The 25,210-nt window shown below is 38.2% G+C and overlaps 1 protein-coding gene across 1 annotated transcript in view; it reads right to left on the bottom strand.

Annotated features, from left to right (window-relative positions):
* Window positions 1-323: 323 nt before the first annotated feature.
* Window positions 324-25,210, bottom strand: part of RMDN2 (regulator of microtubule dynamics 2) — a 49,171-nt gene continuing 24,284 nt past the window's right edge. The window contains exons 6-11 of the mRNA XM_074168722.1: window positions 24,418-24,493; window positions 22,688-22,765; window positions 13,509-13,607; window positions 11,756-11,809; window positions 11,586-11,666; window positions 324-1,066 (exon numbers count right to left, since the gene is read on the bottom strand). Of these exons, the coding sequence (XP_074024823.1) occupies window positions 1,013-1,066; window positions 11,586-11,666; window positions 11,756-11,809; window positions 13,509-13,607; window positions 22,688-22,765; window positions 24,418-24,493 (442 nt within the window). The 3' untranslated portion in view covers window positions 324-1,012. The remainder of the gene's footprint in view (window positions 1,067-11,585; window positions 11,667-11,755; window positions 11,810-13,508; window positions 13,608-22,687; window positions 22,766-24,417; window positions 24,494-25,210) is intronic.

Below are 25,210 nucleotides of genomic sequence, written 5' to 3' on the forward strand. Positions count from 1 at the left end.
GTGAATTCTGGATCAGTCCACTGGTAAACAAAATTCCTTCCCTACCCATTACATTTTATTGAAAACATTGCTGTCCTACACACTAAGAAAGAAGTAGTAGGTCTTTAATTAGTCTCTTTTTATGTACAGGTTATGCTGTATAGATAATATAAAAGGTTAGTGATGGTCACATGCTAGACTAGGTTCTCTGAAGACACGCTGATGCCACCATGCTAGGCAACTGTTCAAAGAGAATGAGCCAGGATTCACAAACTTGATGGAAGTTCCGTAACAAATCCATAAAACATCACAGCTGTAATAGATTAATTTAAAACACTTGATTTCATTGGTCTGATTTTTAATATTGTACTTGATGTTACAAATAAAATATAACTTTAATATTTAATTTATAAAATTTTCACATTTCCATGTAAAACCAACAGTAGGTTTAAAGTAAAAAGAGCTTTGTGGAGGCAACAGCTTTTTCTTTAACTTCAACAAGATTCTAATTTTATAAGAGTAGAGAAATGTGTAAACATAAACATTCATGATTTTCTTTAGTACACAGCTGTGTAAATTATTTGATACAAATATAATTTACTATAGAAATTGTTTGTTTGTTTGTTTTTGCTACACACAGTTCTATGCTGGCATCACATACTAGTCGATTAATCTTTCAAAGAGTGAGATTTACACATTTTGCATCTTTCAAAGAGTGAGATTTATACGTTTTGCATTCTAACACCCAGTATGTCCATTGCCAGCAGTGGACTTCATGTTCAGAGAATCAGACTCACAGTGTCAGCAATCTTAAATTAAAATTCAGTACAAGATTATAAATAGTCAAAAATGAATGCATCATTTTCATATCATAATTGCCAGATGCTTAGAGACCATGATCCAAGCCAACCAAAATCAATGACAGTTTTCCCATTGACTTAGCTGGAATTTACCCGCAGTTCCCAGTCACTATAGACTCTCATTTTAGTTTTGCGATTCTATCACAGCATGAAGAGTTAAAAAGTGCACAGTATCACAGCTTCAGTGTGAGAAGTAAAGCCTCTAAGTCTTTCTGGGCCTCTTTGTCCTGAAAGAAACAGACAATCATGCATCAACTTAGATAGGATAAATCCCTTCATTTGCCTTATACGTGCCTATCCACATTTCTTTACTAACAACAGACATAACACACAACTGCAACAGCCACAGAATGTACAAGACTGTATAGTAAGTTAATTTATCAGTGATTGCAAAAATAAAGTTTGAAGTGAAAACAAGAGCCAGATGGCAGCCCTCCCTTTACAGCTCTGGTAAAGCACTTAACATGTTAGCCACAAATAGCCTCCACAGCGGACCAGTAAGCCTTTCAGCTTAGGCCGTAACTTTTATTGATGTACTTTGCATAAAGTACTGCCTTACCTTACACCTTACGTAAGTTTGCAGCCTGACTGCGTGCAGTTTTTCTAAAGAGATTTCAGTGATGTTTGCTAATGATTTATTATGCAATTAACAAGAAAACATTGGGAAATGCAATTAATGACATACGTTAGATTGTGGTTTCAGTGCATACAGCCATACCTACCTGAAATAACCACCATGGACTGCCTACACCCTCGGTATCTTCCATACTGGTGTTGATGGGCTCTGCCTATGCTACTGGGCTCAGAGCGGAGCGGAGCCAATGGGGGAGCAAGAGGCAAGTAATCTGCTATGCTCAGAGCCAACACTGTATTCTACCTCCTAGGACAGAAGCGAAAGGCTCCTTTTAGGCTGATGTGTAAGTGCACAGTTTGCACGGGACTTTAAACCAAACCCAGCCCACAAACTCTTTCACAGGTAACCAGTGATGTACTTTTTGGCTATTCCATCTAGAAACTGTGCAGAAAGGGGTACGTGCATATGAACATGTAACCACAGTACAAAAACTCCATTATTCTACTTATTTTTGAAATGTCTCCTGGATATAATCCACTTGCTTTACTTGCCATCGCAGAATTTCTAGCTTGCGAAATGCACCTTGGTTTAAAACCGCATTTCTAAAAAGTCAGCACATCACACCTGCAGGTCCAAACACCCAATACATGCAGCGATGTGGGCTTACCAGTGCAAGCCAAAAGCACTTGCACATCACAAATTTTGTGCAAGTATTTCTAATGACAGAGACCAGTATTTCTTTCCCAGATAACGCCACAGGCAATTCTGAAAGAAAATACTGTAGACAGACAGTGAAGTAATCACTGAATTTCAGGATCACTTCATTATCCAATCAACCAAAGAGCTGGAACAAAATACAGGACATTTTAAAATACATTTTACGGGTGAAGAAATTCCTGCTTCTCTTTATTTTGGTTAGTTGTCTATAATGTTACGGAGGAATAGAGAAGAATATTGAGATGATAGAAACCATATGCCAGACATGTCAAACTACATTATATTATTGGTCTGGATTAAGGCATTAATACATTAGCTGGACACTTCTCTTGGACTCACTGCCTTGCTCCCACTGGCAGCAATAGGCTAAACTATCTGCCTAATCATTTATCAGAGGCCTTAAAAGGCACACACTGCAAAGCCAGGAAGCTCTTGCCAAAATACTCTAACAGAAGGAAATGTCAAACTGAATTCAGCACCCCTTAAACTCCATGTCACTACAAGCTGCCTGGAGCACCATCCCATGGCTGTCACTAAAAATTGGAAAACTCAACATTTGTAACAAAATGTTTATTAGTTCGGGAAAATACACTTTTCTGAATTGACTCTGTTAAACTTCTGAAAATGATTCTCCATTAAACAAAACAGTAAAAAGCCAGATATTGTCCCATGCTATTAAGAAAATGAAAAAGGTTTCATTGTATCTGGTCCTACTCTTTTCACACTTTTCTAAGCCGAAAATAATAAAGATGCAGGTTTTCTCATATTTGAATGGTGTTCAGCTTTTCATGGGTTGATGAGATTCTTTACTCACTTTGCAGGATATTACAATTTAAAAATATATCTCCAACTATCTTTGTATCATTGTCTCTCTCCTTAGAAGCAAAGGATTATATTGGGCAATGAGCTTTAATGAGTTGCAAAGGTCCCAAAAACATTCGGCAATCTTTCCTGAACCTTCCTCTGGGCTGAGGAAAAAAAATGAAACAAACCCACGATCGTTTTAAGATCTAGCTGGAGAACAAACCGCAAACGTGCAAAGTATCCTACCTTTGGGTTGCCAGTTCTAAACAAGACTACATCAGTGAAAGTGGGAATTATTACTGTTACAAACCACGTAACCGGCTGCGTTAATTAAGCCAGCAGCTTCCAGTCAATAGTAGGTGCGCAGATGGCAAAAACATTTAAAAACATCAGTAATGGCATTAAAAACAAAGCTGAGAATGGCCAGTGAAGGGTTTATGTCACCTTTGGATAGAGTTCTTCCAGACCAAGAGGTGTCTCACACTAAAAGGAGAGAGAAGCCACAACCGTTCAGTGTACCAGCCTCCCGTTTTAAGGATGAAAACTTCATCAATGCCCCAAGCTTGACTGTTAGTGGGAAGGGAAAGTCATAAATCCTGTATTTGGCCATGGCTCTTCCTCATTGATTTCTGGGTCTGTGGTTTTCTAAAAATGAACAATCAGGTCAGCTTTTCCTTTCTTTTTTTTTTTTTTAAATACATGCAGGCTTTGATCTCCCTTCAGAGTGCAGCAGGGAGAGGAAGAGGCGCAAATCATAGAAGGAATGCAATAGATTTGCATCAGTCCCATTTGTTCACCCTGAGGCTTAGTTCAGCACTGACTGAATGCACAGTCATTTTCAACCTTGACTTTCTACTGTCAAGGCTTACATTTATTAAACACTTCTCATATCATTTTCAGAGTTGAATATGAGTTCAAAATGGTCTGCAAACTGCTACACAAAAGCTATTCAAATTACAGGGTCAGTGACTGTATTTTCCCCTCTTCCTACTTAGTTGCTTTTCTTTTATGTTTCATCATCCACAGGGGATATGCACAGGGATATGCACAGGAACAAGAGAAGAGAGAGAGTTGAAAACAAGAGTGAGACGGAAGAAAGAGCAAGAGCTGGTGGGAAAAAGGGAATGTTGGCTTAAGTAGAAGTAGTCCACATTTTGACAGTTAATTTCTGCTGAAAAAAATTACTGATATATATATATACACATACACATATAAATGTGCATGTAAAAATTAAATGGCAATTAAAGCAGAGACAGAAAGATAATGATTTTACCTTCCATCTCTGCTAATTATTTCCTTATGCACTAAACGCATTCAACCCAGGCACTGCACATGTGTGCACTTGATGAAGTCCCAACTGTCAACAGAAAATGATACAACCCCATGACCACAGCCAGAATGGTTACACCAGCCAACTATAACATAATTGTGTGCAACCACTGCCAAATCCCAAGCTGACATGCATCCTGTAGGGTTTCATTGAAGTCAGTGGGGCTGCATGGTATATTAAATGAGCTGGGCTGCAAGGGTGGTCCAAAGCTGTACTCTGATATGCAGTAACAGCAAGGAACTGCTGAGCACCCACCCCTGCTTTCAGTTACAGCTGTATCATTCCTTCGCAGCTCCAGGAGAAATCCTGGACTGCAACAGAAGAGACACCCAAACATGCACAAGGATGGTTAATTAGAGAGTAATAGCTCTTGGGGACAAAATAAATCATATAAAGCTACATGTTGTCCATTCTCAGTTTCATGATAGACTCTCACAGATGGTGTGACTGTAGTAGGCGTTAATTTCCAAACAATTGCGTAATACTGTTTTTCCCCTTAGATATTTCAATAAACCAATGCAATCATCCACTTGCAACCTTCTGTATGACTGCTGTATGTCACAAGTTAGGGCATTTTAGGTTCTTTCATACTTTTATTATCTTCCTCTGGGGATGAACCATGACTTCTCAAGGCTTTTAGAATCAAGGCAAGCACAGCTGACAATAATTCCAATATACAGCTGACAATAATTCCACATTTTCAGATTATACTTCAAGTAGAGGGAGAAACATCCTTTCACACCCAAAAGAATGAACAGTTCAGCTAGTTTGAGGACTGCTGCTGAAAAATTACAAAACGACAGAATTTAGAATAATTAATAGTTCTGTAAAACTTTTATCCGCTGGTTCTTTTCTAACTTAAAAGACTAAGTTTCACCTGAAATCTGGTTTTCTTTCACTATTGTACACAATGCAGAGCTTTTGGTGTTCAAAACATTCCCCTCTTTCTGTCCAGCGCCTGCCCCCACCACGGTGGGACTACAGCCCAGCCATCACTGAAACAACTTGAACATGATCACTCCCAGTTACAGCCCATTCAGAAAGATGTTCTCCTTCACCCTGTGTATTGACTCTGAGACAATGTATTTCAAACGCGTAGAAGCCCGACTTCTCCTGGCCACCCTACAAGAATAGGAAATCAATTGCAAGCCTCTTCCTCCTGCAGTGCACCACCACCTCTGGGAATACTTCTCCCACTCTCCCCCTGCACTGTCAAGCGCGCCACAGCAGGAGACGGATACACTCCATGCTTTGAGGAATCGTCCATGCCGCACTAAGAACTAGTGCGTCCTTGCCGCACTAAGAACTATGCTAAAACTGGGTTACCTTTCATAAGATGCTGAAATGAATACTTTGTGATAAGCTAGTCAATTTGATCATAAATATAGTAAGCTGAGTATTTATCAGGATAGACTCTATCCTTATGTATGAAAATACTACACTACAAAAAAATATCTTCATCATTTTTGGAATCCTTTTTGGAGAGGGAGAAAGAATAAGCAGACAATGCAAACAAACCTTTTGGCAAGAGCTTCAAAAGCATGCAGATGGCAAATCAGTCTGATCACTAAGATAGAGAAAAACAGACTGTATTGTCTGAAGTGCAAAATAATGTAAAATATAGGAGGTCTCAATTTCTTTTAGCAGCTCTTTTACAAATGTCTCATTTTTCCCAGCATTTTACAGTTTGAAATCTGATCTCTTTATAATGTTTTTAAACAGCCCATTCCCTGAGCTTGAAGCACTCATATTCAGTGTAAATAGAATCACTAATTAAGGAATATTTTTTTTAAGTATATTAAAAAGACACTTTAATTTTGGGTTTGTAGTAGGTAATAGGAAATTCTTGTTCAACTCCACAAACAGTATTAGCAGGAAAACATTAGCCTAGAATTCAAAATGAATACAAATTTAAATAATCCCATAATTTTGTAATTGAAACACCATGGACTTTTGCTTGGCATTTGGAGAACAAATGTGCATAAAATCTAAAGGAATTAATATCCTCTGAAAACAATGACATTTTGTATTGAGCTGCTGATGTTGAGAAAAGAAAATACTCTGTTTGATGAGAAAACAAAAACATTTTTATAAGGTTAACCCAAATTATTCACATAGTTTTGATGGGTAGTTTTCTCACAAACAAGTCATAATTTGTATACATCACTTTAAAAGCAAAAGTAAATTACTTTTTCCTCCTCAAAATCTAACATAGGACAGATTGCCACAGCAGTGTCAAATGAGATCTGTTGGAAATATCACAGCAAGTTCTGCTACATATGACCAATCTATGGTGGTTGGACTAGGCACTGCTTGGAAAAATCTCTGGTGGAAAATTCAAGGTTTTCAAATGGTCCATTGTAACAGCAACAACTGATGGGTGCTGAAGTTTAACTCTTTACTCTCTTCCATCCCTCTGTAAGTCCCACTCTTCCTTACAGAAAGTATTAAAAATGTAAATTAACAACATTAACGGGAGATAAATTAATGGGAGATCAATTACCGTGATGTAAAAAAATGTAAGAAAATCTTACGGATATGATTTCTCCTCAGCAGCTGCATTCTTGTGTAAACATTCAGCCATTGTTCCTGCCCATTAATACATTTACCTCCTCCTCCACATGGGTTTTTCTAGAGTTTCAAATGTCACTGAGGCCGAAGGCAGAGTCTTTAACAAGTCTCTGCTTCCTGCCATTCTACACCTGTAAGAAGTAAATGCCATAATGATCAATTTTGGTAATATCAAAATGTCTCTCACTTGTTAATTTCAACTCTGAATTGCCTTCATTTGTAATTGCTGGGAAGGAGGGAGTGTTTTTGAAATTAAGAAATTGATTTTAAAAATAAGATTTTTTTTTTTAAATCACCAATAATTTTGTAAAATACATTCTCAGCTTCAGGGAAGTTTTTATCTGCATGTTAAGTAAGACTTTCAGCAACTCTCAGTGCAAACAGATTTGCTTTGCATTCTACCTGCTTTGCTGTCTTTGACTTTTCCAAGACTACGTTTTTTGTAATACAACTGCTGCTTTTTAGATTCACTTTCAAAAAGCAAAATTTTAATCTCTTTCACTGCTAGTCTGTTAATCCCTTTGTGATGAGTTTACCAGTCCTACAAGCACAGAGTTCACTTTCACACCTATGCTCGTCTCCAGATACAAGAAAAAATAATTTCTTTACTATTATACTTATCATCTTAAATTGAGCCTTCAATTTTCTGCAAGTTCCAGACTTGAAAATACCCAACAATCTTTATTATAAACAAAAAATTAGTGTCTTATTCCCCTTATGTGGAAAGCACTATGTGTTTAATCAAGCACACCCCCCCATCCACTCATTTTGTCTTTTTGTATGCAAGATGAACACTCACGTTTTCAAGTTTAAATGACATTTTCCTCCCCAAATTTTAAAATGCCATTTTTTTTTCTATCACAGTAGTCCACCACATCTGGTTTTGACAGCCCTTCATGCAGTCACACTCACCAAGGCTTTGAGCGCACTACAAAGTAATGAGCCTCAGTAAGGGTAATGAAACATCTACTAGATAAACAGAGCAGCTGTTACGCACTGCACAATAACTCACAGCAGCCCTGAACATCAGGATTTCTCTTTTACTGCAGGGGTGAATGTTTCCCAGGACCCTGAGGTTATCCACCTGGACAGCAACCAGAGAGAAGCAGGACAATTTAATGTCCCATGCACCTCCAGCAGTGAAGTACCACTCTACAGTATGACAGTATTTATGGCCAAGGAAGAACCACATGATTCATTGGAGGTTTTTGTTTGGAGTAGAGAGGATAAAGGGAAAGGTCTCTAAAGTAGTACTGAAACATCAGTTTCATTCTCCAAATGTAATTTGCACCAAAACGCCTGAATTTCCTTTTAAAATAAAAAAAATAAAAATGCACAGACCGATTAGTTAAAAATGTGCCAAGCATTTTTAAAAACTGGTATTAGGACTTAAAGGAGTCATTCAATCCTAACTTGTCTCTTCTTCTATGATTTCTTTGGTATCCTTATTTAGGTTCATAATAGGGTTGAAACTGGCCATCTGATTATTTTTTTTTTTTCTTTAATAAGCATTACGTCTGTTTGGAAACCCCTCTACCCCTTGAATTAAAAACATATTCTGTAAGTGGTAGAACAGATCCACAAAAGGGATATTTGGATGTGATACAACATTCAAGACAAAAATCATCTCACTTAACTTGAAATGCTACATGAAATGGATCGTAGACAAAGTGTCGAAGAATTGCCCTGAGTTAGACTAGCTGAGAATTTGACCTGAGGATTAAAATGAGCTATGGGCTATTTTACTGATGTCGAGTACCTCTGGTTCCCACTGAAGTCACTGGAAACTGTGGATGCTCAGAAGCAATAAAAAGTAAACCATTGTCTACTATTATTTTTCATACTTATGCTGCAGGATGATTTGTATCATGAAATACTACACATTTCCTCAATGTGGCACCTTTCCAGCAACTTTGTCTCTCAGTCTGCTCCCAATTTTATGCCTTTATACATATACATGTTTCTCAGTAGAAGCCAACATTTAAAAACAATAAAGGAATTCCCCTGTCTGAAGAAACCAAGAAAACTCACATGAGAAACTGTGATTACACTTGGGAATGATGGGTTTCACATGACTGTGACAACGTACCACGCTGCTGACAGCCTTGAGACCCTGCGCTGCGACAAACTGAAAGAAATCTTCAGGCTGCTGCTGATCTGTGTTTTCTATTTCAGATCATGAACCCCATCTTTTACAGGGCTATAGTCAATTCAGGCACTTTATCAGCATCCATTTATTATTGTCTCCCCAATGTCTCTTTAGTCTTATTACAGTCTCTTCCCTCTCTTAAGCTAACTTGACTAAATGTTATTCCTACACACAAGCCCTGAATCACTTCAGTTCCAACATGTTTCCCCCAAAAATCAGTAACAGTCTCTCTCTAACGCAATAACCAAAACAACACATAATATTCTAATTCAGATGGGACTTGAGGTAACAGCATCAGCAGAGCTTGTGCTCCAGATCTCCACTGTATAGTAATTCTTTTCACCTTGTACTTGGTTCTACCTTGTTCTGCTTTTTTCTTTCTTTTTTTAACTTGAATTAAACACTAATGCCCCGATGCCGTATTTTCCTGGACTTTTTTTATAACCTTAACTCAAAACACATCACAAGTAAATAAGACAAAGCAGACAAAGATATCTATAGAACTAGTCAAAACAGAAGAGGACAAATCACCTTGTTGTCTTCAGATGGACAAAAGATTTTTGGGGCCCATTTGCCGCTCTTTCTTCTGTTCACAAACCAGTATCATCCTTATTCTCATCACCACCCTGCTTGCCAGAATACACACTCACTCCTCAGATTACTCCCAAATTCCTGCTCTTACCCTCAGGGTCCCTCCTCCTTTGCAGGCCTGCTGGTACTTCAGAAATGTGATGGGGCATTCCTTTTACCAAGGACTAAGCCCCTTTATGTGGTCCAGGACATACTGAACTCCAGCTCATGGTTAGACTGATGACACTGGACTTTAGAGACAGGATTCACCTCTCATTAGCTGCACAGCCTAGGAGTAAGGTGTCTCAACTATGTGTCTTATATGTATCTTCACATCTAGTCTCTCTCTGCCATCAGCGGACAGAGAGAGGCAGGATGAGGCACCTGGATGCATCTCTCTCCACCGAGTGTAGAAGGAGCCTCAGCAACTACCTTTTGGTCACCAAAATTTTGTCCATCTACTGTTATCAAACATGAATCCCAATCTATGCTATCTCTACACTTTTTTCAAGGAGTCTTTATGAATATGTTGAATGACTTCCAGTTTACTAAACACAGGCAGTCTTCTACCCACCAGTTCCTGTGATATGTTGGCTTGCAATTTTACCAGATAGCTTCAGAGTTCATTGCAAGATTACCTGGACTGTAATAAGCTGAATACAGGAAAAACAAAAAATTCATCAGCACAATGAGTGCAGATTTATACAAAACAGGCTGAGTTCAAGCAATTTCAGTTGTATGCTCTCTCCCTTACACCACTGGTCCTACTTTTTCTGCAAAGATGTAAGGTACCAAATAACAGATAATTTATAGCAGTCTTTCCTGTGTTCTGTGATAGGCAAGCTGAAGGTACATTTCAACAGTAAGTAAAGAATAAAGCAGAGCTAAGAGATTATTAATGTCATATCTGTATCAATACATATTTAAAGAAACACTGAACTTAAACAATGATTGCTTAATTTACGGTTGGTACATACTATAGCTTGGGCCAAAAATAAAGGCCACCCAGGAGGAGTTGCTGGTGAGGCATGCAGTGGTCTTTCTGCCCAGCAGGAGCACTTGACATAAACATGTTAGTGCTCCACACACAGCATTTATTGTCAATCAAGTTACAGAGTTATTTAATGGTCTTTTTCCTTAACTTCAAAGAATTAAATGGGATAGGGCCAATTCGTCTCTGGAATCACCTCTCTCTCTCCCTACCACATCTGCTATGCTCAGAGGGGGTCCCTTAGGCTGACAAAGCTCAGGTTTGAACTTGTCGCGCTCTAGGATGGTAAGACATTCCCAGTCATAGGTCGGTAATTATGGAACTTGCTTCTACACGAGATCAGACAGAGTGAACCTTCTTGCCATGACTTGGTTTATATTTGAGAAATTAAATAACTTAAAATCTCTCAAATATCTGCAGAAATTTTGTGTTCTCGTAGTAAAAATACTCTAAAGGGCCTAAACAATCTAATAATCTCTTAGAATAAACTATGCTCCAGCACATGTAACTGGAAGAACTGTGACTCCTTAACTGCACTGTGGTTGAAGACAAAGGCAATCTTGAATACTTCATCTACCCCTGCTGTAGCTAACACTCTGCCACACTGCCTTGGAAGCCTTGACAAGACTCACAAGCCAGAGGCTTTCAGCAGCAGAGACAGAGATCGTGGGACAAAAATCCCAAATGTTTTCAACTGAGAAAAAGTAGGTCTGGGGCAAAATTTAAGCACAGCTCGAGTGACACACTGAACTGCTCATGCTTAAGATAGTCTAATGAAATGGGTTGAATTACAAAGAGTGCAATTCAATTTCTGACAGCCTCTGACACAGACAAGTCCCTGACAGTTCCCCATACAAAGATTTTTTTAAATCTGTTCATACAGACAACTGTAATGAACCAACCTAGAGTGGAGCAAAAAGGAAAGTTCTGTGTTCAGGGGGAAAAAAGTGAAACATTATGTTATTACTGACAATGCAATAAAGGGTGCCAAAGACAAGAGAGTGGTCACAAGAGAACAAGTTATCACTCTCAATACCCACCTCATTAGTAACTGAGAGAATTGACAGTGCAGAATCACAGTACTTCAGTGCATTGTTTTTCTGTCCAAGATCTTTATAACACTGAGAAGAAAAAAACATTTTGTTTCCAATCAGACCACTGTAAGAATACCAGAGTCTACAAATTATTATTTTTAAAAGAACTTGATTACCTTTGCCAAATACACATAATTATATTTGGAATATCCCGGATGCATTTCTTCTGCCTAAATAATAAAAAACAGGAAAGAAAATAAACATAAAACTTGTGTGATGAGATTTATGTGGTCTGCATAACATTTTTAGTAATGCACTAAGCTTCCTCCAACATCAGACTGAATCATCCCTACTGTGCGTGCTACAATCTGTTTAGCATTTTAAAAAAACCTCAACAAAAAAACCCCCAAAACTGAAACGCTAAACCAGGAACACGAGGTGCTGATATCGAACACATAAAAGTGTTCTGTACTGCTTCCTCTTCTCTCTCCCTAAGTGTTCTGTAAAGATATCAGATCATTCTATAGAATATCTATTGGATTCATTCACTGACACAGTGGGTTGGAAGACACTGCTCTCTCTAGATTATTAATATTTATTTCCTCATCAAAGAAATAAACAAGCAAGCAACCAGTCGCACACCGTGTAATGGGTAACGAACGGTATTCAACAACTTTATAATTATTTTTCTTTCATAGACCCATGTCTTCTAACTCTGGGTTCACCTTTCTTTTCACACTACCATCTTCTGAAAAGTTCAGGTCATTAAAAAAAGTTCAAGATTGTCTTCCTTTTAAAACACATCAAGGAAGCTTAAAAGATGAGCAAAAAACTTACCAATTATCTACTAACCAAGAAGCAGCTTTAATCAACAAACAGCTTTTCGGAGAGAAAAATACAGTAGTGAAATTTATAGTGGCTGCAATCCTTGGACCAAAACAATGCTGCTTTCACCACAACTATGTATTATCAAACAATTGAAAAAGAAACCCAAACAGTTGTCTTTTAGACAGTAATTTAATTTCTGTTGCAGAAGATGACTTAAAACCACAGTTACACTGCAGCGCACAGCAAAATGCCCTGAAGCTGAACATTTCAAACTACTTCTACCGCCTTTGGAGTTTGACCTTAAAGACAACATATCTGAAACTGGGAAGATGGTAGTGTATTATATTGTCTAAAATCCAGGAGGTCATTCCATCTTTAAATACACTAAGAACACAGAAAACAAGCACTTTTGATAGTGAAGAAAATATGCTTGTCCAATTCCTTTGAGAAACTGCCTGAAAGGAATTGTAATGAGGGAAGTTTATGCTTTGAATTCAGTCAAGTGAAAAACTTGTATTTTTCAGCTCCAGAAGTAAAAATGATTCATATAAAAGTTACTGAAAGACAGGTTTATTTTATTCATGTGGTGTTTTCTCATAACTGTGCATTCAAGTAGAATGCCCAGGAACATGGACCTATATGACAGAGCTTTCTTCTCTACTTCACTACAGTTCATCTCCACAAACAAGAAAGGTTTCTACCGAAATTCAACGAAAAGAGCTTCAGATCAGAAAAACAGGAATGCCACAGTGTCAGAATTTTCCTTGCCTATGTTAATCCTCTTGCAGAAATGGGAAAATGATGGGTTATCACTATGGTTAATTTGTTTCAATGGCATATATATCCATCTCACATTAAATCCAATAACTATTAACCATGGCAAGTCAATGAAGAATTCCCTAAAACTAAAGAAAGAGAAGGGGGATGCTACCCACTCATCTCTAAACTATTTTTAAAATAGAAAAGAAAAAATATTTTAGTATTTAGAAGAGCCCTGGATTTATAGCTACTGGACATAATCTCTCGAGCAGACATCTTGACAACAGTCACATGTAGCAGCTGGGAAACAGTCACATAGGAAAACCCTTGGCTACGATTTACCTTAAGGAAATTCTGCAATGCTTCTTCTACTGTTGAAGTTGGTGGAGTCCCAAAGAGAGCAGCAGCTACCTTCTTTTCAATCCAAGACAACTGAGCTACCTGTAATTAAAAAGGAAAACAAAACAAAAAAAAAAAGCCTTTATGGTTGCTTCTCAGTTTTGAAGTAAATGCTGACCTACGCCACTGTACTACGTACACAACCTATTTTGCAAAAGAATCTGTAAAGGAATGTTTTATACTGCTGATTTGCTTGCTCAAAGCATAGTCTTTTGGATTTTAGATTCCGTTAACAGGAAAATGTACACATTAAGAAATACATGACAAAACACCACCATCACTGATATGAGATTATTCCAATGTACAAAGCTTAAAGTACAGTTTATGTTTTATAAGATCTTGCCATTTTTTAAAACCTAAGGCTAGAAATAGTGCTTTAAACCTGTTAAGGTTTTCATGAGACAGACATCTTAGCATGATAGTCCATGTACTTGACTACTTTTTAATACTACAAAAAACTGTAGCTACAGTCAAAATGTGAGCACTTCTGGTGCTTGTAAAACAAGTTAATTTATTACACATAACCTGGTGACAACCACTGTTAAGAAATAGGCTTTGTTTTTACCTCTTCAAATCGGACAAATAACACCTTCCAAAGACGTCATTTTAGGAAGATGGGGTACTATAAAAGGACTTTAGGGAACTGTCCTTTTGCCACACAAAGTACATGAATTCTTCCCTTGCATATACTGACACCTGACAGAAACTGCTCTGGTTACTGCCATAAAGTATTTGGCTCCACCACCTAACCTGGCAAAACACACCTCAAATCTCCAACAAAAGATGGAGCTGCTAAGAAATGCAATGTGAGACTGGAGCCTGTTTAAATGGAGAAGTGAAGCCACCCTCCTTTGGACACTTCTACTATATCTGTATAGAAGAGTCAGGACTTTATTCCTTCACACCAGTATTTGAACCACAGCACTGATGGCTCTTGTCACAGAGTACAGCCGAGTCTAAAAATCGTAGAAAACAAGGTTCTGTGTTTTCCTAGCAATTTCTGGCCTGATCTATGCAGAGGCAACACAGAGAAGAGATACACAGGGGCAAAGAAAGACAGCCTCTCATCAGAGACCTGGAGGTGGAATACGAGTCATATAGGGACATCTCTTTTTCAGAGGGAGCTGCAACTCCAATAACAGAGTCAAGTTTTGAACTCAAGCCTGTCCTACTGTTGTAAAAATGGTTTTGGATAACTTTAGATTATTCCCGCCTCATTTCTTGCTTCCCAGTCTCTGGGGCTGTTGCTGCTCCCCCTGCCTTCTCCAGCTAAATCCAACAATTAGTCGGTAGATGTCAGTTAACTATGGTAAAACATAAGAATTCATCCATAGGTAACTATCCAGCCATCAGCCAGAATGCTTCTCTTTTGAACAGACATCAAGCTCTACGTATTTCTTGTTGCAAACTGCCCTAAAAATATCATTACAAAGAGTACAAGTACAGGCCAGCACGCAACAGGAAAATGCACAGGACCGTGTTTTCTCATTTGGTCCCAGTGACTCTAGAGCAACGCTGCTTGGAGACAGAAGGCATCCTCGTCAAGTCCTGCTGGTTGTTCAGCAGAGTCCAATGCCTTATTTGTTAAATGCCATCAGTAAGGCACAAAACCACTAAAAATTATATTCCAGAGAGAAAAAAATACTAAGAAAATAAAGCTTTTTTCATTCTTTCTCTCTCACATATCCCACTCTTGAAGCCTCTTGCAAGGGAATAAAGTGGTTTTTTTACAAAGCTCTCCAGGAATCCCAGAGTTCTTATTCATTGAAGCAACAAGATGTTTTCTCTCTCTCCACTGCAGCGCTTTCATACTGCGTTACAAACTGCAGCATGGTGGTTACAACTTCAAATTGTAGGTATGTACATAATTCCTTCACACACTTCATTTCCATAGCTGCTCTCTAGTTTCTGAGACTATGAAGAGACGTATTAAAAGGATTTTTGCAAAAGTATTGTCTTCTTCATGCCATCCTACTGCTGCAGCGTTCTTTATTCTTTTTGAAGGGGAAGGGTCTACATTTCTATAGAAGGGTCTATATTTCTAGGTCCACCACATCAAGACAGAGGTAGCTTACAGGGGAGAGAGGAAAAAAATTAAAGGGAATATATACGTTACACTGTTCTCTGCAAGACCACACAACACCCTGGAGATACACATTCACTGCACAGATACCATTACCACACACGTCTGCTGTTATGCAATAGCGAGGAAACAAAATTGCAATTTTTCCACATGGAGTTATAACTACCTATTGAAAACACAAGTCCTTCCTGGCAGTTGTTTTATTTTCTTACAAGATTTAATCAGAACTGATTTACTGAGGTTTTAGCCCTTATTTTTTCTGGCTTGGGTGCTGCTTTGCATTATTCCAACTGAAAAAAACCCAAACATATATGCACTTGGCCATTTTTATATTACAAATCCCACCAACCTAAAGCAATGTTTAAAAGTGAAATGCACTTATGCACAATAGTGAGTTTTCTTTAATGTGCGCTGGCTCCAACATTATACGTTGTGACTATTACACAGATAGTCTGAGAGTTGGGTAATGTTTTGAGCAGTCAGACTTACATAGCACTGGCTGGATGAACTCATTGCAGCTAACTCTAGCCATCCATAAGTGAAGTGCCAAGGGTTAGGGTTAGAGTGCAAGTTGTCCAGGTTCCTTGCATGGTCAATACAGAGGGAGGCATTTCCACTAGGCATTTCCTCTTCACCTACATTAACCTGGGAAGAACACTCCTCTCTTTCTCTTCTTTCTTTCCTTCTACTACAGGACCATAGACAATTATACCCTGTAGATGGCTAAAGATGGGTGAGGTGAATCCCATCACAACAGCTTAACCATGCCTCACCTGAGTCAGTCTGCACCCCTCTGTGACTGAAGGGGGACAAATGGAAAAGACCCGTTTTATGCAAGACACAAAATTGTGTCCTGAAGCAATAATTATGAACAGGAAATTATACCCTTCCTCTAAACACACACAAGCACAGTCTTTAATTTGAAATAACTTTATTAGAGTAAATCTTATGCCACGTTCAGTGAAATAGAAACATCATTCCTACTATACCAACCAACTTTATTAAGCATTCTCCATGTGTGAGCAAGTACAGACCACAGAAACCCTGGTGTAGCATGCTCTGGTGTAGTGTAAATTTGACATCTACAGTCAAGGTTATTCCAAATAGTGCAAAGCATATCTGGAGGTCCATCCAAAATTAAGTACAAAGAGACTGTAACTGTCACGAGCTTCAGCAGAACCATGATTTCACTTAATGCATGTTCCAAGAACGGTACAGGACAGCAGAAAGTAGTAAGTAAAACAGCTACTGCAGCAAGTAACAGCAGCAACAAAATTAAAGAATGAACATTACCCTTGCCTTATAGATGATTTCCAACCTTAAGTGAGTTTAGGGTTTTTAGGTCTCCCAAGCCCTGATGTCAGTCCCCCCAACAACCTGAAAATTCACACGAGTGCTGCAAGGAACACGGTGTTTCCACAGAGTATCAGGTCTTAATGTATTAGGTGACTCAAGGAACATCACACCCCAGCTGCGGTACACGAGCAGAGCTAGTCCCCCAGGGCGCACAGACAAAGGAACTGCGTCAATTTGTTCCCTGATGCAACCCAAACAGGTATCGGGGTACACCAGAGATGAAACCAACACATGGCATGTAATCTGCAAGAAGAAAATCCCAAGAGATCTAATTTCACTCAGGAGTGAAAAACATGGGCCTGAGGAACTATCAGCCAATTCCTGAACTTCCTTGGGGCTGGAGGGGAGTGGGTCACCATGACAGCCTGGCCTTGGCCTCTGCCACAGGTACTTTTCAGTATTCCAAAGCAAACAGAGATGCTTGTCTCAAACAATCTCTCCTATAGATCTGTCAAACAACAAGCTCTCATCCATTTATTCTACCCAAATCTCTACCAATACCAAAGACAGAAAATAGCCACCCTCAGAGTTAAACTGCAGCTGACTGTAAAGTACATACCCAGCACGCTCCTATCAGGCCTCTTGTTCCTCTGAAGACCAAGGCAGAAAATGTGGTTCTCCCCAAAATACTGGGGAAAGGGATTTCCTAACAACCCTCTTCCTCAGCCTAGGATAAGCAAAAATCACACGTGAACTAACACACTGGCTGGAGTTTGTTTTTTTTGTTTTTGTCTTCTGTTTGGTTTTGATGAGATGCAAACCCTGCCCATTGACAGCTCTTTTCAAATTCCAGGATGTTAGTACCAAGGAAACTAACCCACTTGGATTGAAAATTCAGCCAGGATTGACTTGGAGCCCTAAAGGATTTCCTCCTCTGATGTTTCCTTGCTAAGAGCTCACTGAAGACAGATCAAACAATTGTCTTCCATAAAGGAAAATCATCCCATTGATTCAGCTTCAGTAAAATATTAATGGCACCTACTTAAATATCCCCAGAGAGTTTCTTTTTCTTTTTTATTACAATATATTAATGTAAAATTGTATTAAATAACTTTGCAATGTTTTGACTTCTGGAACAGATTAAGTAACTGGACAGCAGTTTTAAAATACTGGCTTCCAACACAAATATTCTCTTTCTTGCCAGCTGAGGCACCAGGACAGTCTGCACAGGCATTTCGGCATTTATCCAACTTGAATTCCCTGGGCTTTTCACTTTCCAGTAAGGGGAGCAGACTTAGAGAGCACACAGACAAAGGAACTGGGTCAATTTGTTCCCTGATGCAACCCAAACAAATATTGGGGTACACCAGAGATGAATCCAACACATGGCATGTAATCTGCAAAAAGAAAATCCCAAGGGATCCAATTTTTAACACCCCACTAGCATTTACCAGAAGCTCTGATCCAGTTTCCCAGGTATACGTTAACTGTTCTGTGTCAGTCCTCTAGCGGCAAGTAGCCAGAAGTCTTAACTAGATATGTACTCCATTTTAAAAGCTATTATAAACATTAAAACATGAAATCAACCCAAAAACACAACAATTCCCTGTTCATTGCATGGGGGTTGGACTAGATGACCTATAAAGGTCCCTTCCAACACAAACCGTTGTACGGTTCTATGATTATAAAGGATTATCAGATAATTGCACCCAAAACTAAGGAAAGAAAACAAATTCCTATACACCATGCACTATAGATAATTTCACTTCCAAGAAATATTTCTTGTTGAGCGAAGTAGTTTTCACTTTCCCTTAACAAAAACAAAGCTGAAACTTGAAAGTCTTTGAACACTATATTTTTTAGAAGTCATATGAACCAACCCAAGTATATATTTAAAACATTAAACCTTCCCTAAAAGATACTTAACAAAACCTGGTTTTGTCACAGAAGGCTAAGAAAAAGTTTCATCCACCACCAAAGACATTTTAAATGAAAATTATTTCACTGCAGTTGTTTTTCTTTGGACTAGTAACATCTCTTTTACATACTAAACACTAGTTTACTTTGCTTACTAGATATTTTAAACTATCTTCACTACAATTATATGGCAATCATATTTTCCTCACATTATCACTAAAGCTACCCTGGAAAAAATTACCACTACGTAGAAGTTCATATCAGCTCTGGAAAAAGGAATATTAAAATAACATTTGGTAGGGTTCTGCAGTTATCCATTACTAATGGTGTTCGATTATGTTTGCTCAATGCATAAATAAATAGGGGTTTTTTTCCCCCTTGTCACCTCTACAAAACAAAACAAAAAGCATTAGAGTTATATGTGACTTCTTGTATACACAGGCAAAATTTTGCCCACCATGACATCTATGAAATGATTATTGAAAGTCTTACCCAACTGATTGTGATACCCGAAGCCATTTTCTAGCAAAGCTGAGATGATACACACAACAGAACAGAATCTACCTCTTTTGTATAGCTCTACTGGCTTTACAATGGTAAGAGAAATAAGAAACAGCAAAAATTGATTTTTAAACAAGGTGGCACACAACTGCCACTGGCTCTACATCAGAGACAAACCCTTAGTGCTGTGAGGCAGTGAAAATTCAGCTCATCCTTCCTACTGGAAGGTGCTATGACGCTTTGCATCAGCTTCAGATCTGGCCCAGTGAGAATAATTGCTGAGTAAGAAACTTGGCACTGCTGTACCATTGCTCTTCACAAAGGACTGTGTTACACAGAGGAAGGTGAGAAATGGCAGTCGCAGCCAAGTCCTGGCAAAACTCCACAAATCAAATAGCTTTACCACTACAGCATGCAGTCTCTGGATATAGATTTCAGCCTTCAGTAAATCTTCTCCATTTGTCTCCACTATACTTTTTCCCTAAAAGTCTGTTCAATTGACTTCTAATTTGTGAAAATGAACTGGAGCCCGAGTTACAATACTTGAAGCACCCCCTTTTCAGTCTCTTATGCTATACCTATTTTTTCAGTTTGTCAGCCCAAAAAACAGAGCTAGAAGATAGTAATAAGATCCCCAACATTAAACGGGGAGGGAATAAGAAATGTCTGACTATACTAGGAAGACTTAAGCACATCAGGTTTCCCAAGTGTTACTAATGTCTAAAAAGTATCAAACACCGGTTATCTTCTTTAAACTACACTGCTTCAGTAAAAGAATATATGATAAAACCAGACAATAATACCCCAGAAGCAACACTTACAAACAAATATTGTGGCCAATCCTAACTTGACCCCAAAGTCTGCTAGACTACATGTGAAAACTAACCTTCTTCCCTCAGTCATCCCTTTTTCTTCTTTAATTTCCTCACACTGGACAACACAGCCTTCCCAGCCTCAACTGCAGCTAGACTAAACAGAAAAAACAGAGGGTCTAAAAGGAGCATTTTCACTCCATCTACAGGTATCAGTATAGAGAAAGAGTGATAAATGTACTTTTCAAGCAGCCTATCATAATCTCTACCCTGAAGAAGTATTTGGAATCAATGTCAGAGCCAACGGTCTACTTTTGGGGTCATTAGCACAGCATGAAACGCCACAGTCTGCAGAATAGGACCAAGGAACTTGCCACATCTTCCACAAGCTCCTATGACTATCTACATCACATGCATGGCCAAAACCTGTATTAGTGAATCAGGACAGAAACGTACCCACAGAGTCTGCTAAAACTAATGAGGATATCACCAACTTCACTGGGCTAGGGTTAAGATCTAGCTTCCATAGTAGAGGCTCAAAACTAATGTTCCCAAATGATGGCCTCATCCTGCTGCTGAAAGTGTGCAAATAACAGAAAGTTTTAAGAGCTGATAGCCCCAGCAGTTAAACCAAAATGTTACTCCACCCTATACTTGCATTTATTTGTACTATGAAAATCTATTCTAAGTGTTTCATGTCATTATTTTGTCAGGGCAGTCACAGAAGGCAAGAATTATTTACACAAAAAAAAAAAAGAGAAATCAATGCTTAGTCATTTCAGTGGCTACATCTGTTTAGGTGGATTGTTTCACTTAATAAAATGCAGGTCAGGTCAGGTCATACCCTTAAATAAATGCTAATCTGTGGCTTTAATGTTCAGTAAGGAAGTTCTGCACAGATGCTGCTAGTGCGGAACATGAGTTTGTAATGACATAGTGCAACAAATCACATGTATTACTCAGCCAGGAAGTGGTGACTGTCACTAAAATGAAACAAGTAAAAAAATAGTGCAATAAGAACAAAGTGAGGTATACTGGGATTACATGTAAAGTTTCCAAAAGGGATAGCTCAAGTGAGAAATAAGCCATGAAAAAACATCTCTGAGCGTTTGACTTAAATGGAAGCTGCAGTCAGCTGTTGGACACAGCATGGTATAAAAGTGCTTAAGGAATCACTGGTGAGAGAGATGCTCTTCAAAGGCAGGTCAGCAAGCGCACTATAGGACAATCTTCAGCAATTCACTTTTGCATAGCTAATGCTGATATTCAAGAATACAGTGCAATGAAAAGCAAAATTAAAGGCTGTCTGAAAAAGTTGGTGTCATTCCTTATTCAAATCAACTGAGAAAAAAAATGGAGTTGCTGAAAGGTCTTTGAAAGTTAAAATACATGATCTGAAAAAACTACTGAAAAGATTGCTTTACATTAAGTCTTATTGCAGATAAAGACATAAGTCAAAGGCTGCAATGTACCACAGCAATCCCTTCTTTCCAGTTTGCAGGCACTGCGTAGTGACTAGCACTGGAAGTAGCTGGAGGAAAAAGGCAGGGCTGGAATTCACTGCGCATTAGCAGTTATTAGTCTGAGAAATCTCCCAGTGATCTTTTACAGCATAGGCTAGGCAAGAACATTTTCTTCTGATGAAAGATTCCTCACAGCACTAAAGACGAAGCGACAAGGATAGCCACCTGAGCCATCAAAGATGAGGGCTTAAGAATAAGACAACTCTCATATTACAAGCACAAGCACCATTTTTAAAAAAAAACAAAAACAAACAAAAAAAAACCCCAAACCAACAAAATCAACAGCTAAACTTCTAAACCAATTATTTTAATTTCTCATATATGAGTACTTACCACTATGTCATTAACACAATATTTAAAAGCACCTCTTGTGTTGGCATAACACAAATTGTATCTCTTGCAAAACTTTCTGGTGAATTACAGATTTTTCTGCCTGCATCTTTGTTGTGACATTCTCTTGGAATTTACCAAGCCAGTATGGTGGCCTTGCTGCCACAGACATAATCATAGAATCATAGAATGGTTAGAGTTGGAAGGGACTTTAAAGATCCCACAGCATGTAAGTGATAATAATCCCACAGCATGTAAGTGCCTTTATTCCCCATCCATAATTGAAGTTACCAAAAGGCTAAATTATCAGCCTAAGGTCACCCAGAAACTTTGTGGCAGGACAAAGAACTGAAATCAACAGGTCACCTTTTCTCCCTTCCAAATATGAGTTACTTTTTATTCAAATAATAAAAAAATAAACCTAAACACAACAATAAGTAAGCTGTGCTTATATGTCCCTCAATGTACATAACCAAAATGATCAACAGTTAACATCACACATGTGTAAGTTAATTCAGGAAATGTAAATATACTGCTTCATTTAGCTCAAAACATCTGCTTCAATAAACATGTACTTTAAGTTCCACTATTTCATTTCAAATGCATTATAATTTTTCAGTATGCTCAATTCATATATTAGATAAAAGAAAAACAACTTACTGAATAGCACCATCGTCCATTTAGGTAATATAAAAAAGGATCTTGAGGCTTAAGTTCAATTGCTTTGTCTAGGTGCTCCTATTAGAAAGAAAATCAGCATCACTTTAGATGTGTTTGGCATGTGTGTTTACATTCTAAGAAGTTTGCTGCAAATCATAAACAAATTCAAAAATTTTCTTTTGCTGCAATTCTTTTCTAACAACCTAAAAACATTTTAACTAGCTAACCCCTTCCTCGTGGAAGGAAACCACAAACAAAATTATTTAGCAACTTTGCACACACTGCAAGAAGGCATGCTGTATTTAGAACATGAGTAAGCAGCTCTAAAGTTGAATGAAATTACTCAAGAACTTTTGTCTTAAAAAGAAAACAACTTCAATTAAATTCATTTTATTTACAGTTAGTATTAAGAAGCTGTCACACACCAGATCGGTGAGAAAGGAACCACTCTCTGATAGATCTTACATCCCAGCACCCATCACTGAAGCATAGTCTCTTCCAGCTTGGAATGTGACTGCCCCAACGAAATGGTGCATGACACAACAAATTTTTACTATAATGTGAAATCAGAAAATAAAATGGTTCTGTTTAGAGTGAAATCATTAAACCTAGAAAGTCTCTAATGAGGTGCTTCTTCCAAAACCATTTCCATTACAGGTCATGACTATCTTTATTTCTCTCTTTAATTTACTAAAGAAAGCTCTCATTTCTCAACCTGTGTTTGAAGAAAAAAGAAATATGTTATTTTACTCCTAACTACCATTTGACTCTCAAAATAAATTTCAATTCCAAGCTTTCTTTTTTTTTCCCGCCACATACCTTTGGTTTTCTAATTAAACCTGTAACTAAAATATGTGACTTATACAGATCTAGGAGCCTATTATTCTATTATTTAGTCCACAAACTATTCTGATAGGAGCTATGTTTTCATGCTACTATTTTCCCAAATCCTTAACATTTCCAAATGATTCACATGGATTTCAGTAATTGAAGAGGAAAACCTCCCTGAAAAGGCTACTGGTAACACTGCAAGCTCTTTTAAACTCCATCCTTAAACAACTGCAGCACTTGTGGCATTTGTTGTTTTCCCTTCGTTCCCAGCTTGTCTCAGTGCTTGGGGCTTAGCTCAGATGTAATTACTGCTCTCTCACAGGAGAGCTCCGCAACACTCCAAGCAGAGCGGATGTGACAGGGTCCCATCCTGGGCATTCCCCGGGAAGTGGAACACGTCTGCTGCCTCTCACTGACAACCAGAAAGGGGGAACACCGGCTTGGAGGGCAAGGGATGGAAAGCGGCTAAGCAATGCCGAGGACAAGCAGGGGGAGAGCAGCACATATAACACAAAGTGGTAACTCTAAAAATGTAATTGTCTTTGAGAAGAGAGTGTTAAATATTACTTCTTAAGGGTGGCACGAAGGATGACTGCAGAGCTGTGTTAGTTCATCGCTTAACTTTTCATACGTTTTTATTTTCTAAATAAAATTGTTACTCCCTTTTCCTCCCCCCTTTGACTACGAAACAAAACAAAAATTTTAATGCTGTGCCCAAAATCCTACCTCAACTCTTGTATTTTCTAAGCATATAATCTAACTTTTTCACTTTAACATCAGCACCAAAATAGACCTGTGAGGCTGAATTAGTGTGCTGGAAAAATCTGTCTTTGACACTACATAAAGAAATAATTTAAAGGAATAGCTTAAAAAAAACCCAAAACCCTACAAAAACATACCTTAAAGAGATAACCATTCCTGATTTTGTTTTGTACACTTTCAAACTGAGACATATAGCCACACATAATTGCAAACCTGAGAGGGGAAAAGAAAAACACACACACATACTTTTCATGATTTAAATAAACCTTTGAATCAAATTATAAAATATTTCAGTATCTAATTCACAGATTAACACCTGTTTTTCTTCCATCTTGATGGCTGGATAGAAGTTTGGCATGAGCTGTGTATATTCAGGAGCAGACAAAAAACAAACCAAAACAACAATGGAAACAAGAAGTTACACTGTTTGGGCTGTCAGTGAAGTGGGGGGAAAAAAAAAAAAAAAAAAAAAAAAAAAAGGGATTTCTCCTTCAAAATTTCTACCATTTAGTTCAGAGTGTGACATTTCCAGAGCGGCTCCAGCATTGACAGCAGTTTAACTGGACACATTGTGCTCTGCATTGCAATGCACTGGGAATGTGAACACCATGAACTGCGGTACCTCACCCGGGAAGGCAAATCCCTGGGGTACGCTCAGCAGGATCTGTGCAGAACTCAAAAATCGTTCACCGTCGTCTTCTACCCCTCTCAAGCACCTTGGTGTACTCCTGCACCTCTAGCATTCTTTTAATATCTTTAAAATTATTTCAAAACATATACACACATTCTGCTCTAACAGGATTACTACTGCTATTGCTAAGATTATTATTACTATTATTATAAATTGGGGACGCTGACAGAGATAAAAGAAACGTGAGAACTATTTAAAATTTGTATTGTTAAGCAGGCATAACTGAGAATATATTCAGA

This window comes from Numenius arquata, chromosome 2, assembly GCF_964106895.1.
Source record: "Numenius arquata chromosome 2, bNumArq3.hap1.1, whole genome shotgun sequence".
NCBI classification, from domain to species: domain Eukaryota; kingdom Metazoa; phylum Chordata; class Aves; order Charadriiformes; family Scolopacidae; genus Numenius; species Numenius arquata.